This window comes from Rhodamnia argentea, chromosome 7, assembly GCF_020921035.1.
Source record: "Rhodamnia argentea isolate NSW1041297 chromosome 7, ASM2092103v1, whole genome shotgun sequence".
Taxonomy (NCBI): domain Eukaryota; kingdom Viridiplantae; phylum Streptophyta; class Magnoliopsida; order Myrtales; family Myrtaceae; genus Rhodamnia; species Rhodamnia argentea.
In genome coordinates, this window is record NC_063156.1 from 184371 (window position 1) to 199515 (window position 15145).

Here is a 15145-nt window from a genome sequence, read left to right on the forward strand (position 1 = left end):
ACATATCTATATATTATATAAGAGGAGATAAAAGCGAAGGGTTGTTGCAGAGTTAGCTCCCCACGACATTAAATAAAAAAAAAACGAGAAAAAGAGGAAAAAAAAAAAACAAAGCAGGACAGTGAAGGTGGGGGGATACAAAAGAGAGAAAAGGAGAGGCGATATTGGTTCCCAGTCCCACCCAGTCCACCACCCAACAAAACCCTAACCCTAGATTATTCCTCTTCCCTCTTCTTCTTCTTCCGCTTCTGCTTCTGCTTCTGCTTCCCTCCCCCCACCACCACACCACCCACCCATCGAGGCTTCGCATTCTGCTCCCCCGCTGCTGCTTCGGATGAATCTCTGACTCTCTTCCGCCCTCTCTCGCTTTGTACGTACCCCTTTTCCTTGCCATCTCAACTCCTCATTTTCCCCGTGTCTTCTGAGCTTGATTTCTCTGGATTTTTCCCCTGCCTTGACCATGTATGTGATGATTTGTTGCTGTGGGAGCTTCTTTGATTCTGTTTTTCCCTTTTAGTTGCTTTATTTATTTATTTTCTTTCTTTCGAGGGTGGGTGAGAGGGGGTCGACATATAAAAAAAAAAAAATTGGAGCTTTTTTCTGGGGTACTCTAGCTTTTGTTTGCTGCACATTTCTAGTCCTCGCGCTGCTCTTTTTAATCCGTGGGGTTCCTGCTTCGAATGCATTTCTCGTGCTCTACACTGATTTCTAGTGCCGAAATGCATGAGTAATTTAATGCCTAAATGCTCGTCTGAAGTATCGATTGGAGACAACAACGTTTGACTGAAACCGAATTGTGACCGCTAGTGTTTTCTCTCTTTGTCGTGCCCGATCTCACTTGTGTTTTTCCCCTCTGGTATTGAAGACGATTCTTGCTCGCCTGGATTGATCATTTGGGGTGCTTTTCCACTATATCGGATCGTTTGCGCTGGAGCGATTAGGAGTACCCGGGACAATGTCGTCCTTGAGTAGGGAATTGGTATTTTTAATTTTGCAATTCCTGGATGAGGAGAAGTTCAAGGAAACAGTTCATAAGTAAGTTGCTTCTTTTTCTAGCTATTTCTTCCTTTGACCACCCTGCTTTGGTGCTATTTGTTATACCAGAAGTAAAGAGAACCAAATTTAGGCTTCCTCTCTCTCTCTCTCTCTCTCTATATATATATATATATATTTCGTCATCTGTTGCTCAGCGAAAGGCTTTATCGAGCTTTGATGTTCCGTTAAATTATTCACTCCTCTGCGGTGCCTTCTGAGGGGAATTTGCAGTCTCAGTACATAATGACATTTTGCTTTTGTTTTCTGAGCACGCCATTCACGCTTGTCAGGTGGAGTTGTGCTCCTCTTACTTCTTAATATGGGCCTATAGTTTTCACCACTGTCAACAATCCTAACAGGGTCCACCGAAGCGATCCCGTGTTTGTGTCGAGTCGCACTTTAAACTTTGTGTTTAATACATCTATCGCTTGCGAGTTCTCAGGCTAGAGCAAGAGTCCGGATTTTTCTTTAACATGAAGCACTTTGAAGACCAAGTCCAGGCAGGTGAGTGGGACGAAGTTGAGCGCTACCTATCTGGGTTTACAAAGGTTGAAGACAACCGTTACTCCATGAAGATTTTCTTTGAAATAAGGAAACAAAAATATTTGGAAGCTCTTGATAGGCAAGTCTTCTAATTATACACGATTCTCGTCTTGTGAATCCATGCATCCTTCTATGCGAAAATTTACAGGTGTGATTTACTTTGATCTAATTGTCCCATTCTGCATATCAGGCAGGATCGAGCCAAGGCTGTTGAGATTCTTGTCAAGGACCTAAAGGTTTTTGCTTCTTTTAATGAAGATTTGTTCAAGGAGATCACTCAGTTGCTTACTTTAGATAACTTCAGGTGGACCCCTTTTTTTCACCACTTTTACTGCTTTCCTTTTTTTTTTTTTCCCTACGGTTGCTCGACTAATTCATTCCCTGACGGTGCTTTTTGACAGGCAAAATGAGCAGCTGTCAAAGTATGGAGACACCAAATCTGCTAGGAATATTATGCTTATAGAACTTAAAAAGCTTATTGAGGCAAATCCTCTTTTTCGTGACAAACTTACTTTTCCTGCCTTCAAAAGTTCAAGGCTCAGGACCCTGATAAATCAGAGGTTGTTTCACATCTCTTCTGTTCAATTTTCTTTTACCATTTGTAATTCGATATATGATAATTCAGTTGGCACAACAGATGTGGCATTTTTTTCTTTCTTCCTTTCCAATTCTGTGACTTGATTGGTTTTTTGGTTGGAAAAAACAATGCATCGTGCCGATGAGTTGCACCTTGTTCTCTTGTATAAGAATTGTTCCTCAAGTGGTCTTTGTTTCCTTTCAGTTTAAACTGGCAACATCAACTTTGCAAGAATCCTCGTCCAAATCCTGACATCAAAACTCTTTTTACTGATCATTCATGTAATCCTACTACAAATGGTGCTAGAGCTCCTCCTCCTACCAATAGCCCTCTGGTGGGACCAATTCCTAAAGCTGGAGCTTTCCCACCCATAGGATCTCATAGTGTAAGTACCCCATATCACCTTAAATGTGAGAGAAAAGCTTTTGTGAAACTGTACCAAGTCTTGCACTTCTGTCGAGCAGCAATTTCAGCCTGTTGTCTCCCCATCCCCTGGTGCTATAGCTGGGTGGATGTCAGGTGCTAATCCTTCCATGCCTCATCATACGGTAGCAGCTGTCCCCCCCGGTCTTGTGCAGCCTTCTGGTGCAGGTGAGGCTTTCTGTTGGCATCATAATTCCTGCGGCTCTCTATTATGTTGGTCTTCATGCGATTAGTTTTTGTTCATTGTATGAAGCTGCATTCTTGAAACACCCAAGAACCCCCACTGGTGTTACGGGTATGGATTATCAGTCAGCAGAATCAGAGCACTTGATGAAGCGCATCAGAACAGGCCAGTCGGATGAGGTGTGTATGAGTTGGACAGGGGACCTTTTTTTCTCTCTATGAAGGTTATTCGGGATTTGGCATTGTACAGGTTACTATTGTCATTGTGTTTGCCGTATATTTGAGAAGGTGAATTTCACCCGAAGGTTCTTTTTACAGGCATCCTTTTCTGGGGTGACACATACTCCAAATGTTTACTCACAGGACGACCTCCCCAAGGCTGTTGTGCGGACCCTCAATCAAGGATCTAATGTCATGAGCATGGACTTCCATCCGCAGCAACAAACTATACTTCTAGGTTTTTTTCTTAAAGAACCGTTGCTGTTTTTCTCTTGATTTTTTTTTTTCTTTTTTGGAATTTGGGAAGTGCCCCGTTTGAGCTAAACTTTTGTGTTGACTGTAGTTGGGACAAATGTTGGGGATATCAGCATTTGGGAAGTCGGGTCACGGGAAAGGTTGGCACATAAGCCGTTCAAGGTTTGGGATCTGGGAGCTTCGCAGCCTTTGCAGGTACTTTGTTCATTTTTTTGTTTTTGCACAGGATGCTGTTATGTTGCTCATATGGAATACTGTGAATAGAAATAAAAATCAGCTTAGTCATTTGACTTGGAATTTATTATGCTCCCAGACAGCATTGTTGAATGATACTACAATATCAGTGAACAGGTGTGTTTGGGGACCAGATGGACTGGTTCTAGGTATGCAAACTCGCGTGGTCCTCTTCTGCAGATTGACTTTGTTGGCCTTCCTTCTTAGTTTGCAGCTTGATTTTGAGATTACTCATGGTGTGCTTGTATTTACTACGTTATAGGCGTTGCATTTTCTAAGCATATTGTTCAGATATACACTTACAATCCAACTGGAGAACTGAGACAACACTTGGAAGTAAGCTCTACAACCTGAATGTTTTGTTCTTTATAAGCAAGGGAGCATTAAGTAGTTAATGGCGACCTATCTTGTGACTTAGATTGATGCTCACACCGGGGGCGTAAATGACATTGCATTTGCTCATCCCAACAAGCAGTTGTGCATTGTGACCTGCGGTGATGATAAGACCATTAAGGTATTTCCTTGACGGTGATGCTGGTTGTTCGAGGAAAATTTGGACCTTCTGGATTTAATTTCCTTTAACAGGTATGGGATGCTGCAGCTGGACGCAAGCAGTACACATTCGAAGGGCATGAAGCTCCAGTATATTCAGTCTGCCCACATTACAAGGAAAATATTCAGGTTCATCTGCTTTGAGAGCAGTTAGCCGCTTTTTGCTTTCTTTGCTTATACTCTTATCAGTTCAAGCAGACTGTATCACCAGTTCTTCCAATTTAGGTATGCAGCTGGTATCTCATTTTTTCATTATTGCAGTTTATTTTCTCCACTGCCATTGATGGGAAGATAAAAGCTTGGCTGTACGACTGCCTGGGATCTAGAGTGGACTATGATGCTCCCGGTCGATGGTGCACCATGATGGCTTATAGTGCAGATGGAACAAGGTAGCATTTTGCCTCAGAAACGCTAGTTGGCTAGCTGTTTCTTCATGAAATACGGGGACACTTTTTTGGAACACCTTCGGTTCAAGTGGAATTGCCATGCTAGTACATTTTTCTCTCCGTCTCTTATCCTGAATGAAGCCCATTGAAGAAGTTTTCTCAACTTAGTCCTTGGATTTGGTTTCTATGTTAGTCCCTTAGCTGTTGTTGATGGGGGATCTTATTACATGCTTTTTGTCTCTTACAGCCAAGCTCGACCTAGAAGTAGCTGCTGTTTTAACGCTTAGCATTCTATTATATTGGTCTTCTATTGAGGCAATATGCTGACACTAGAAGCATTGGTATCTTTGGCTTGGCAAGCACTTGCATTCGCAGTGATCATGTTGCTTTTTCCGAATAAAGTAGTAACTTTTTTTGTTACGTGTTAGAAGTAATAGGTGCACATGCATTAGTCATAATTTTAGTTCTCTCTTAATGCTTACTGCTTTAGTTGATCATAAAAGGTATGAAATTTGGATGTCCATCTTGCAGGCTGTTTTCTTGTGGAACCAGTAAAGAGGGTGATTCCCATTTGGTTGAGTGGAACGAGACCGAGGGTGCTATCAAGAGGACATATGCAGGTTTCAGGAAGCGATCTTTAGGTGTTGTCCAATTTGACACGACAAGGAATCGTTTCCTAGCTGCTGGAGATGAATTTCAAATAAAATTCTGGGATATGGATAATGCCAGCATGTTGGCGGCTGTTGATGCAGATGGCGGGTTGCCTGTTAGTGTTTTTTCCTCCTTTTGTATGGATATGCAAAGTGGCACCGTAGCTAGAATTGGGAATTGAGTTCCTCTTTCTCATTGCAGGCTAGCCCAAGACTTAGATTTAATAAGGAGGGTTCTTTGTTAGCTGTCACAACAAGTGATAATGGCATCAAAGTTTTGGCCAATACTGATGGTATGCGCTTGATAAGGATGCTCGAGAGCAGGGCTTTTGAGAAAAATCGAGCCCCTCCTGATAATTCTAAGGTAGCACTTTGCATTAACACAACCAACCCCCCCCACCCACCCACCCCCCCTAAAACTCCAAAAAAAAAAAAAAAAAATAGAACTAATCCATTGGTAATTGAAGGCGTGGCTGGAAAGTTGCTTTGGTCCCTTAACATGTCGTTTATGCCTCTGTGTAACATTTTTCTGTAATTTTGGCATGACAGATATTCTTACTTTCCTTAATAGTATAATGTTCTCATTGTAGCGTTAACGAAATCTCAGAGATAATTTCTGTCAGTATCTTGTTTACGAAGCCTGTTGAATTAAGGAGTTAGCATCAAGTAAAATGGTTTGTATATCTTGAACAAGAATTATTGAGCATCGGTGACCACTAGATGTACCTGATTGATTGGTAACATCATCACATAGCTGCTAATGTGAGAAGAATGTTTGTTGCTTATTATGATTCTTCATTTGAAGTCTTTACATTTGGACCTTTTGCAGCCCTTGGTTATAAATACTCTCGGCCCTGCGGGTAGCGTCTCTGCTACAATTGCTTCAACTCCCGAACGACCTGACAGAACCCTGCCTGTTGTATCTATGAACAATATAGTAAGTCTTGCATTTTCTTATAGATTTGATAGAATATGGTTATTGATTCTGATTTCCACACTTAACACTACAGGGAGCGATGGATAGCAGCAGGCTCGTTGACGTGAAACCTCGAATTCCTGATGATGTTGACAAGATAAAAAGTTGGAAAATACCAGATGTAGTAGATCCATCTCAATTAAAAGCTGTGCGATTGCCTGACTCAGCATCCACAGGAAAGGTAAAATGGTTTTGGGCTGTAATCATGGATAAAGTCTTGCTCTCATACTCTTAGCTTCAAATAGGCAGGAGTGTCCATGGTTTTGTATCAGTGGCTTTAAATTTTATGTAATTCATCAATTTGTGTTATAGTTCCAATCACATGTTGCTCAATGAAGATATGTGGCAAGAACTTATTTCTTTTAATTAGGATACAAATTATTTTCATTATTCTGTTTAACATGCCATAGTAGCTCGAGTTTCTGGTGCAGAAAAAGAAAAAGGCACCTCCAGTTCAATGGCACAAGAAACATTGCCTTAGTACATTAGGATGATTTATTTATGCTGGAAAAATCTTTTCAATACTTCTGCATTACATCAACTACAAGACCATAAACTTGTAGTAGGGGTGAACATTTGAGACAAAATAGCAAGATTTCTCTCTTGATAATGGTACAATTTATAAATTTTTATTGGGGATATCTTTACTGATACAAATAAGTTGTGCTTCACCATAACTGCTCAAATACCAGGTTGTACGCCTTATCTACACCAACTCTGGTCTAGCTCTGCTGGCTCTTGGTTCCAATGCCGTTCATAAGCTATGGAAATGGCAGCGCAGCGAAAGGAATCCTTCTGGGAAGGTTGGCTTGTCTTACCTATATGTGTTCTCTATGCCATATTTCTGACATCTTCTTTATGCTTCTCTGATTGTGTATTACCTGCTCGCCTTTGAAACCTTTCAGGCTACTGCCCATACCATACCACAGCTATGGCAGCCTCCTAGTGGGACTCCAATGACAAATGACATTAGTGACAGTAAACCAGCAGAAGATTCTGCCGCGTGCATTGCTTTATCTAAAAATGATTCTTATGTAATGTCTGCGTCTGGTGGGAAGATTTCGTTGTTCAACATGATGACATTTAAGGTTTGTCAATCCAAATTTGGCTTTTGTGTTCAATTGATGTTCTGTAACTTTGTTCTTTCATGCAATCCGTAGTTTTGTTTTTCTTATTGTTAGGTGTGATGCAACATTAAGTCCTTTATAACACAACTTTTTGGCTGATTCTCAGGTTATGACAACATTTATGGCACCTCCTCCTGCAGCCACTTTTCTGGCATTTCATCCACAAGATAATAATATAATTGCAATAGGCATGGAGGATTCCACCATTCAAATCTACAATGTCAGGGTTGATGAGGTCAGTTTCACTAGCAATTCCTGTCCTCTTTTACAAGTTTTTTGCAACATTACCTCTGTCTTCTTTTCGTTAATAATACAGATGAATGCAAGGAATATCGTGTGGATGTTGCGTGTTTCTCTACTATAAAGCTGTTTCTGTGTTCGTCATAGAGCTGTCTGGCATTCCTGAGATTTTCTTGTCTTTTTTTAGTTGCTTTTTTATGTATTTGGATATTACAGTTATTAGGTGGGGCTACCCTAGAGTTGAGGGAAGAGACTAGGTTTTGCTATGTATCAATGGTTGGAAATCTTGACCAGAATTCTTGAGTGGAGCTCACGAGCTTGACCTTTTACTCTTTGGAGCTGGTTATGGAAAGGAATTATTCATGTTTGCTAATGATGTCAGGTCAAAACCAAACTCAAGGGACATCAGAATCGGATAACAGGGCTTGCATTCTCTCAAAATTTGAATGCACTGGTGTCTTCGGGAGCTGATGCGCAGGTAACAGGCTAACTAATTGCTCGGTTGAACCTCATTAAAGATTGGTAGAGTTTTGTTTTATGAAGATGTTTCAGGTGTTGATGTCCTTATTCAGCTTAACTTTTTTTTTTTTTTTTTTGGAACCATATTCAACTTAACTTAGAAAGGATGCTTTGTGGATAAATTTTTTTACTCTTCCGTGTGCTTTATGGAACTGAGTTTTGTTTGTTTCCTCTTCATTTGCATGCGATAAGGTCATGCATCCATCAGTACCCTTTCATAGTCATTGAAAGCTACCATGAGATCCAGTCACCTGTTAACACCATCTTTATGCTATCGCTGCTGCAGTTATGTCTCTGGAGCATTGATGGATGGGAAAAGAAGAAAAGTAGGCCCCTACAAGCATCCCCTGGTCATCAATCCCCACTTGTCGGAGATACCAAAGTCCAGTTTCATAATGATCAATTACATCTGCTGGTTGTCCATGAAAACATAATAGCTGTGTATGACAGCAAGCTTGAATGTTTACGCTCGGTAAGTTCTTGATCTTAACTGTATTCTTACATGTCTGGACTAATGTGCAAATTTGATTTTTGAAATGGATATAGGGTTAGGAGCTATTGAATACTAAATGGTGGTAACGAGTAGTCAAGAGTATATAATTGGTCAGTGCTACTAAAATTCGCATTTTTAGAAGCTTGACTGATGCCTTTCTTCTTGAGTTATTACCAGTGCTCTCTGATCACCCCTTTTCCCCTGAGTTCACTGTGAATGGGAATTTTTTCGAGGAAGGAAGAATGCTGTGAAGAGATGGCTGATGAGATATGAAAGCTAAATAGTAGAATATGAACAAGAATAAAAAAAATTAGATAAACTCCTTGGTCATCGATTTGGTTGGGCTGGTTGGGTCCTTCATTGATGAAGCTCACTTTTTGTCTATAACAAGTATGTGTATGGTAAACTGAAAAGTCCAGGGTCCCTCCTCAACACTGTAGAGAATGGTACAATTTTTTGGTATGGTACGTGGTAGAAAATTCTTCAGTTTCAGATACACGTGGAGAATAAACTCTTCAGGTTTTTGGTTTTAAAGGAGATTATGATTTACTGTGGTTTATGTCAGTGACATAATCTTGATACCAATTTTAGTCATCTTTTCTCTTGCTTATCCCTTCGTACAGTGGTCTCCTAAAGATAATCTCAGTGCTCCCATTTCGAGTGCAATATATTCCTGCGACGGTTTGCTGGTATACACTGCATTTTGTGATGGTGCTATTGGAGTTTTTGATGCTGACAGCATAAGATTGCGGTGTCGAATTGCTCCTTCTGCATACATAAGTGGTGTTTCTGTTGGGTAAGTAGTGTTGGAGATTTGCTTTGATGAAGTACTAAGCAAGTAGGTAGGACCGTGAGCTCATCCGGAATATTTTTTGCAGCAGTGCTTCTGGCTATCCGTTAGTTATTGCTGCTCATCCATCAGAGGCAAATCAGATTGCCCTCGGCATGAGCGATGGTGCGGTTCATGTGGTCGAGCCATCTGAAGTCGAAGCAAAGTGGATTGGGGGAGGTACGTCCTCACAGGACAATGGATCGCTTCCCTCGAATTCATCGAACCATTCACTTAGCGGCCAACCATCGGAGATTCCTTCGAGGTAGACCCATAGATGAGCAAGTGTTTTGGAAGTGTATTTAGGGACTATCTTATGGGATTACTAGAGAAGCAGTTTAATTTTTTTTCTTTTTGGCCTATTTTATGATCAGGTAATCATAACGTGTTATATGTATTCGTTGTAAATCTTTTTAGCATGTCCCATAATTATTCTTACAAAAGAATCCTTGTTGAGTTACGTCTGCGGTCAGCAGATAGAAGTACATCTTGCCCCTCATTTGTTGTCCTATAATCGCGCCCGGTTGGCTCGGAACGTGCGGAGCGAGAAGGCCAGAAATCTGCCACAACTCAACTGGCTTATTGATATATAATTGAGCATGAACATTTCCAGAATCTTTGGGGATGGACCATGTAAATTAGACCAACCAACATGGAATGTTTTCTAGGTGAAACTCGGACCCCACTTGGAAAAAATGTGGAAAGTGAATGTTACTCTTGGAGCTCAAATGTCCTGTAATTTCAAAAATGTCCAAAAGCTTATGTACGCGAAACCTAAGTAGCATCGGGACACATCATTTGAAAAAAGAAAAAACCAGAAAATTTTGACATATTCAGACAAGTACATGAAATGTATCTTTTATATATACATGACACATCACCATGTATATATAAAAATATCAGTTGTGAGGTTTTTTTTTTCTTCCTTTCTTTTTGTCAGAGATTCACAATTAAGTTTTTTTTAGGCTGATTGGGTATATTAAATTTGATTTAAGTATATATATATTTTTTATAGATTTACATTTTGATTCTTAATTTATTGAAAATGTTAAATATAGACCTCGTGTATGTCGGAATGGCGTGTTGGGACGTTGAACTTGCGCATCGTTGGCGTGTCCGGAGCGCCGACCATTTGTCGGACGTCCGACACCTGTTGATCACATGTTGATGGCGTGTTGGAGAGTATCGAACGCTTATCGGTGTTGAACAAGCATTCTACAAGCATTCGACACGATACGGAGGCTCTTAGAGAGTGTGTGCATTTTTTAGCTTTGGATACAACTCCTTCACACGTGGATTAGAATTCGAAATTATGCGAAAACAGATTTGAATGCTTATCAGTAAATTAAAAAGAAACATACAAAAATCAAAATATGTGAACCGGAAAAGAAGAAGATGCAACTCCCCTACGGAGGGCCCGGGTCATCCTCGGTTTCGAAGAGTAACATTAAAAAAAACAAAAAGAGCGAGAGAGAGAGAGAGAGAGAAAAGAAGAGGAAAAACCAGAAACAGAAAGGGAAAAAAACAAGGGGGGGAAAGATATGAAAAATCCCCAAATCTGAAAAAATGGGAACCCTAGCCCTAATTTTGATCGTGCTAATCTGGTCCAGACATGTTGACACCCGGATCCTCCATTCCTCTCTCTTCTTCTCCGGCGGTTGAGCCTTTTTGTTCCTGAATCCATCGCCCGTCCATCCACAGATCTGTTATTTGCTTCCCAGACATAGAAGAGATACAGTGGTTCGAGTGTCCTCGCAGATATATTGGTTTTTCGTTCCTTGGTGCTTTCTGATTTCCAATCGGGAAGATGGAGAGTTCGGGAGGATCGGGTGATTGTGGAGTGGGTTTGGGAGTGGGATCCATCGTTTGGGTCCGCCGAAGGAACGGCTCGTGGTGGCCTGGCAAGATACTCGGCGCCGACGAGCTCTCCACTGCTCATCTCACGTCACCCCGAGCCGGGACTCCGGTCAAGCTTCTCGGAAGAGAAGACGCCAGTGTGTAAGCTCGCATTCCTCCTCTAATTGTTGCCTCCTAATTCGATTTTATTTCTGGAACATGTTATTTTAAGGTGATCGCCTCGTTTACGTGATTTCTGCCGTCCGTGAATTGCTGGGTATTTGGGATATGATTACTCGGTTTGCTTCGTTGACTTGTTCCTTATGTGCCAATGCCAATTTCTGAATCAGGAACTTACTTCATATAGGCTGACTGTGGAAGAACAGCGTAGTTAATCATCTCTTAAGGATAGCAGAATGATTCCTGACCGTGAAAATCATCCATTGAAATGTTTCTTGTGGGGGTTCTTCCAAACAATTTATCAGCACTTACAATTTCAGCTAGTGGCTTGTTACAAAGGAGTGAGGTTGTCTTGCAAATGCCGTGTGGAGGTTTTTGGGTTTTCATCACTTGGAGTGCTAATGTATGACTCCTGGAATTGCTATTAAGTGTTATTTGTAAATTACAAGGATTGAATGCTCATGGTTATGTTGATTGACCTTTGGTGAAATTCAGCGCATCTCCTTCTTTGGGTCACAGAAAACAGAAGTCCTCTTAGTCAAGCCGGTGATGTACTTAAAGGCTGCGCTTTTCTAATTCTGCTTCATCTGTTTTGTATCTCTCCATGCCGGTTCATCCTATTTATGTTTTTTCTGCTATAGGCTGTAGACACTCAAGGACGCACATGTTTCTCCTGCTTTTAAGATTTTGATGTTGATGAGTTTCAGTTTATATTTGTCAATGAGCTTTGAGGATCAAATTCCATGTTAGTTGTTTTATTCTCTGAGATAATATTCTAATGAAGGTTCTCTCTCTCTCCCTCTCTCTGTCGATCGACATATTTCTAAATGCTGCATTGTTTGTGAATATGGTTGTTGTTCTCCTGTTTTTCTACTCTCAGTGGTTATGTGCCTCTTCTATGATTGTTAGGGATTGGTACAATCTGGAGAAATCTAAGCGGGTGAAAGCTTTCAGGTGTGGAGAATTTGATGAGTGCATTGAGAGGGCAGAATCCTCGCAGGGCATGCCAATGAAGAAAAGAGAGAAATATGCTCGTAGAGAAGATGCTATCCTCCATGCGCTTGAACTTGAGAAGGAAATGCTGAAGAAGCAAGGGAAATTTGAGATCGAGTCTAAGTTTGTGGGAGGTAATTCACCCACTGCTACCAAAAAGGGTTTCGTTGCTTCTTCAGAAATACTGGAAAATGGCAATGATGAACTTGAAAATCCGGTATCACCTCATTTTACCCGGAGACTGGGAGTTTCAGCTAAAGACAACTTCATGAGTGGTTCTTCATTATTCCAACAAGCAAAGGATGGAGAGGATCTTAGGCAGGATGATGGTCTTCCAGAAGGTGTACCCAGGATGAGAGGCTTGCAAGATTTCGGCCTGAAGATTGCCCCCTCGAAGCGTAAGCATTCAATGGCATGGAAACCTAAGACGAATCATGATGCTCATGCTCAGTCAGGTGATGATCTTAACATTGGAAACAGTAACGTTATGCTGAGGGAAGAAGCATTATATGATGATTTCAAATTTTGTATATTTTCGGAATGGTTTGCATCTTGCTCTTTCAAGATGAATTGAAAGATTGAAAGCCCGCATTTCTGGACTCACCTGCTTAACCATGAAATTATTTTACTTTTCAGAATCTGAGGTGGGTATTTTCCGAGCAAAAAGGAGCAAATGTGTGTACTTTCCCTCGGGCGTTTCTGATTCTCTGGATGATAAAGGAACTCCCCGAGGCAGAATGGAGATTTTGCCTTCTGTTTTGCAAGAGGGTAGCCGTGATGTTAATCTGATGGCACAGGGTACCTCTGGGATCTCTGAATCTTCTGATACGGGTTCTACGGAATCTGATTTATCTGATTCAGAGTCAGATTCTTCAGAAACTGAAGAGGATGCTGATGAAGGGACAACTTCTTTTTCAGGTTACTCTTCTTTCAGATTACTGTTCCTGTGTCTATTATAGTTGCAATGTCTCTTAAGTTAGATTTAGTGTGTGTATTGTGAAATGCTGGATTCGGTAGCATTCCATAATTTCCATGCCAGACAATTCTGCAAGAGTGCATTTGTAGTCTTAAATGCTTTTTTATTAGAACATCAACACCACCAGCAACATCACCTTTATCCCAAACTAGTTGGGGTCGGCGATCGAAAATGCTTTTTTTATTAGAAACCAAAAAAAAAAAATGATAATAAAGTAAGGGCCTGAGGCTGCATTAGTTCGTTGGCATTAATCGTTTTCAGCCCTCATATTTGCATGTTTATTCGCAGTCATTTTTTCAGTTTTTATAATCAGTTGTTTTTCATGAGCTAACGACACTGCTATTTTTGCAGAAGCAGAACGGGGTGCTTTTGGAATACATGAGGCACGAGCACAGCATGATAGCATGAGCAGTGAGGAGCCGGAAGACTCGGCTCTTTCCGGAGATAATTCTCATTTGTTTCCTCGAGATATTATCTCTGCTAATGAAGCTGTGTCCAAATGGCAATTGAAAGGAAAAAGGAATATTCGCAACGTTGCTAAGAGGCATTTAGATGCTGCGGAGGGAACACCTTCTGATGGAAGGAGAGTCAGTTCTAGGCGAAGGGCACCCATATGGAGATCCGGCGAATATAGAAATTATGACTTCACTTTTGATGACGTCGATGATGAAGAGAAGGATCTCGAGACTGAGATCTTTGGATTGGATCATGAATACATATTGACCCCTAGAGCTGCATCTAGAGATCAAGGTTTCCGCAGTTGGAGCATGCTTGGTTTTGAAGACATGTATTTAGAAGGTGAACGCCATAATCCTGCTTTGGCTGGCCAACATCATTTTGGTGGGAACAGTAGAGGCATCTTAGTAGAAGTGGATTTGAAAGTCCATGTTACGTACCAAAAAGGACGGGTGCCGATCATTTCCATGACAAGCAAGTTAAATGGCAACTCAATTGTCGGACACTCGATCCAAATAGAAGCAATAGAAGATGGTTCGACTGAGCATCTTTTACCTGCAAATTTTGAAGATGACGGTGGAGCAATTGACTATAATGGCTTAAGGACAGTTCCATCAGCATGGAAGACCGCTAGGAGGACAGCTAATTTTCGAGTCCCACGTCCTCATCGATCATCAGCATTTGATGGTTGTGAAGATGGGGGAGAGTCTCTCCTTTTTGGCCAGGAAGGAAGATCACAGAAGAATGCAAGTGCAGGAAATTTCAGTCGCAAAGGTGTCCTCGTGAGGAAGGCCTTCCCTCAGATTCCTTCGCCTCAGTCTGATAAGAAGCTTTCAGGAAAATCTTCCAAGAGAGCAGGCTTGTCATCTAGTCAGAAAATAAGAACACTATCTTCGATTGCTCTTGAGCCAAATCTAGGTAACAAGGCCATTCACGATAGCTTCGACTCTGCCATTGTTGGAATAATTAAGCCGAATTCATCGGGACCAACCACAGTAGCTTGCATACCTGTAAAATTAGTATATAGTAGGTTACTCGAGAAGATTAATAGGCCGCCATCTAAAGCTGTTATGAATGCAGTTCGATTCAATGGTGAAACAGAGAAAAGCGGGTCATAGGTACTTGTATACTGCGTATTTTCAGGTGCAATATCTATACCCTAACAGAGTTTTATTGTTCTCCCTTGGCGAGTGGCACAGATTTTGGCAGTGAATAAAGCAGGTAGATAGGGATAATTTCTTCTCTCCTCCGTTCTAATTTTCTGTTATCATAAAAGCATAAACCGCAAGCTTATGTGGTTCAACTTAGTGGGGGAGTGCTCTCTTCTTTTTGTTTTTAACCCTTTCTTTGTTCACTTGAGTTGTTGAAAGGTCGCAATGAGGAAATGCAGTCTCCTTCTAAAACTGCGCGCTTGTCTTCTAAAGCCTGAACAATGCGAAAGTGATGTCCTTTCTGCGTTTAAG

The 15145-nt window shown here is 41.1% G+C and overlaps 2 protein-coding genes across 12 annotated transcripts; both read left to right on the forward strand.

Annotated features, from left to right (window-relative positions):
- Positions 1-92: 92 nt before the first annotated feature.
- Positions 93-9726, forward strand: LOC115740378 (protein TOPLESS-RELATED PROTEIN 2-like). 6 transcript variants are annotated; one of them, XM_048282053.1, is made up of 26 exons: positions 93-370; positions 866-1035; positions 1478-1657; positions 1769-1882; positions 1980-2138; positions 2462-2540; positions 2620-2746; positions 2832-2941; positions 3080-3218; positions 3324-3430; positions 3549-3618; positions 3732-3805; positions 3888-3983; positions 4055-4150; positions 4283-4410; positions 4939-5173; positions 5260-5421; positions 5887-5994; positions 6068-6214; positions 6726-6836; positions 6939-7121; positions 7267-7395; positions 7783-7878; positions 8206-8391; positions 9036-9205; positions 9288-9726. In XM_048282053.1, exons 2-26 carry the CDS (start codon positions 956-958, stop codon positions 9508-9510), a joined length of 3309 nt encoding a protein of 1102 aa, XP_048138010.1. In that variant the 5' UTR covers positions 93-370; positions 866-955; the 3' UTR covers positions 9511-9726. The 6 variants fall into 6 exon arrangements, with proteins under 6 accessions (XP_048138010.1, XP_048138007.1, XP_048138008.1 ...); XM_048282050.1 differs by having other exon boundaries at positions 94-462; positions 2360-2540; XM_048282051.1 differs by having other exon boundaries at positions 94-374; positions 2360-2540.
- A 1009-nt stretch (positions 9727-10735) lies between these two features.
- LOC115740455 (uncharacterized protein At1g51745) lies at positions 10736-14928 on the forward strand. 6 transcript variants are annotated; one of them, XM_048282059.1, is made up of 5 exons: positions 11098-11239; positions 11428-11660; positions 12167-12705; positions 12887-13168; positions 13578-14928. In XM_048282059.1, exons 2-5 carry the CDS (start codon positions 11494-11496, stop codon positions 14798-14800), a joined length of 2211 nt encoding a protein of 736 aa, XP_048138016.1. In that variant the 5' UTR covers positions 11098-11239; positions 11428-11493; the 3' UTR covers positions 14801-14928. The 6 variants fall into 6 exon arrangements, with proteins under 6 accessions (XP_030529812.1, XP_030529804.1, XP_048138016.1 ...); XM_048282060.1 differs by having other exon boundaries at positions 12212-12705; XM_030673952.2 differs by lacking the exon at positions 11428-11660 and having other exon boundaries at positions 10736-11239; positions 12212-12705.
- Positions 14929-15145: the final 217 nt, after the last annotated feature.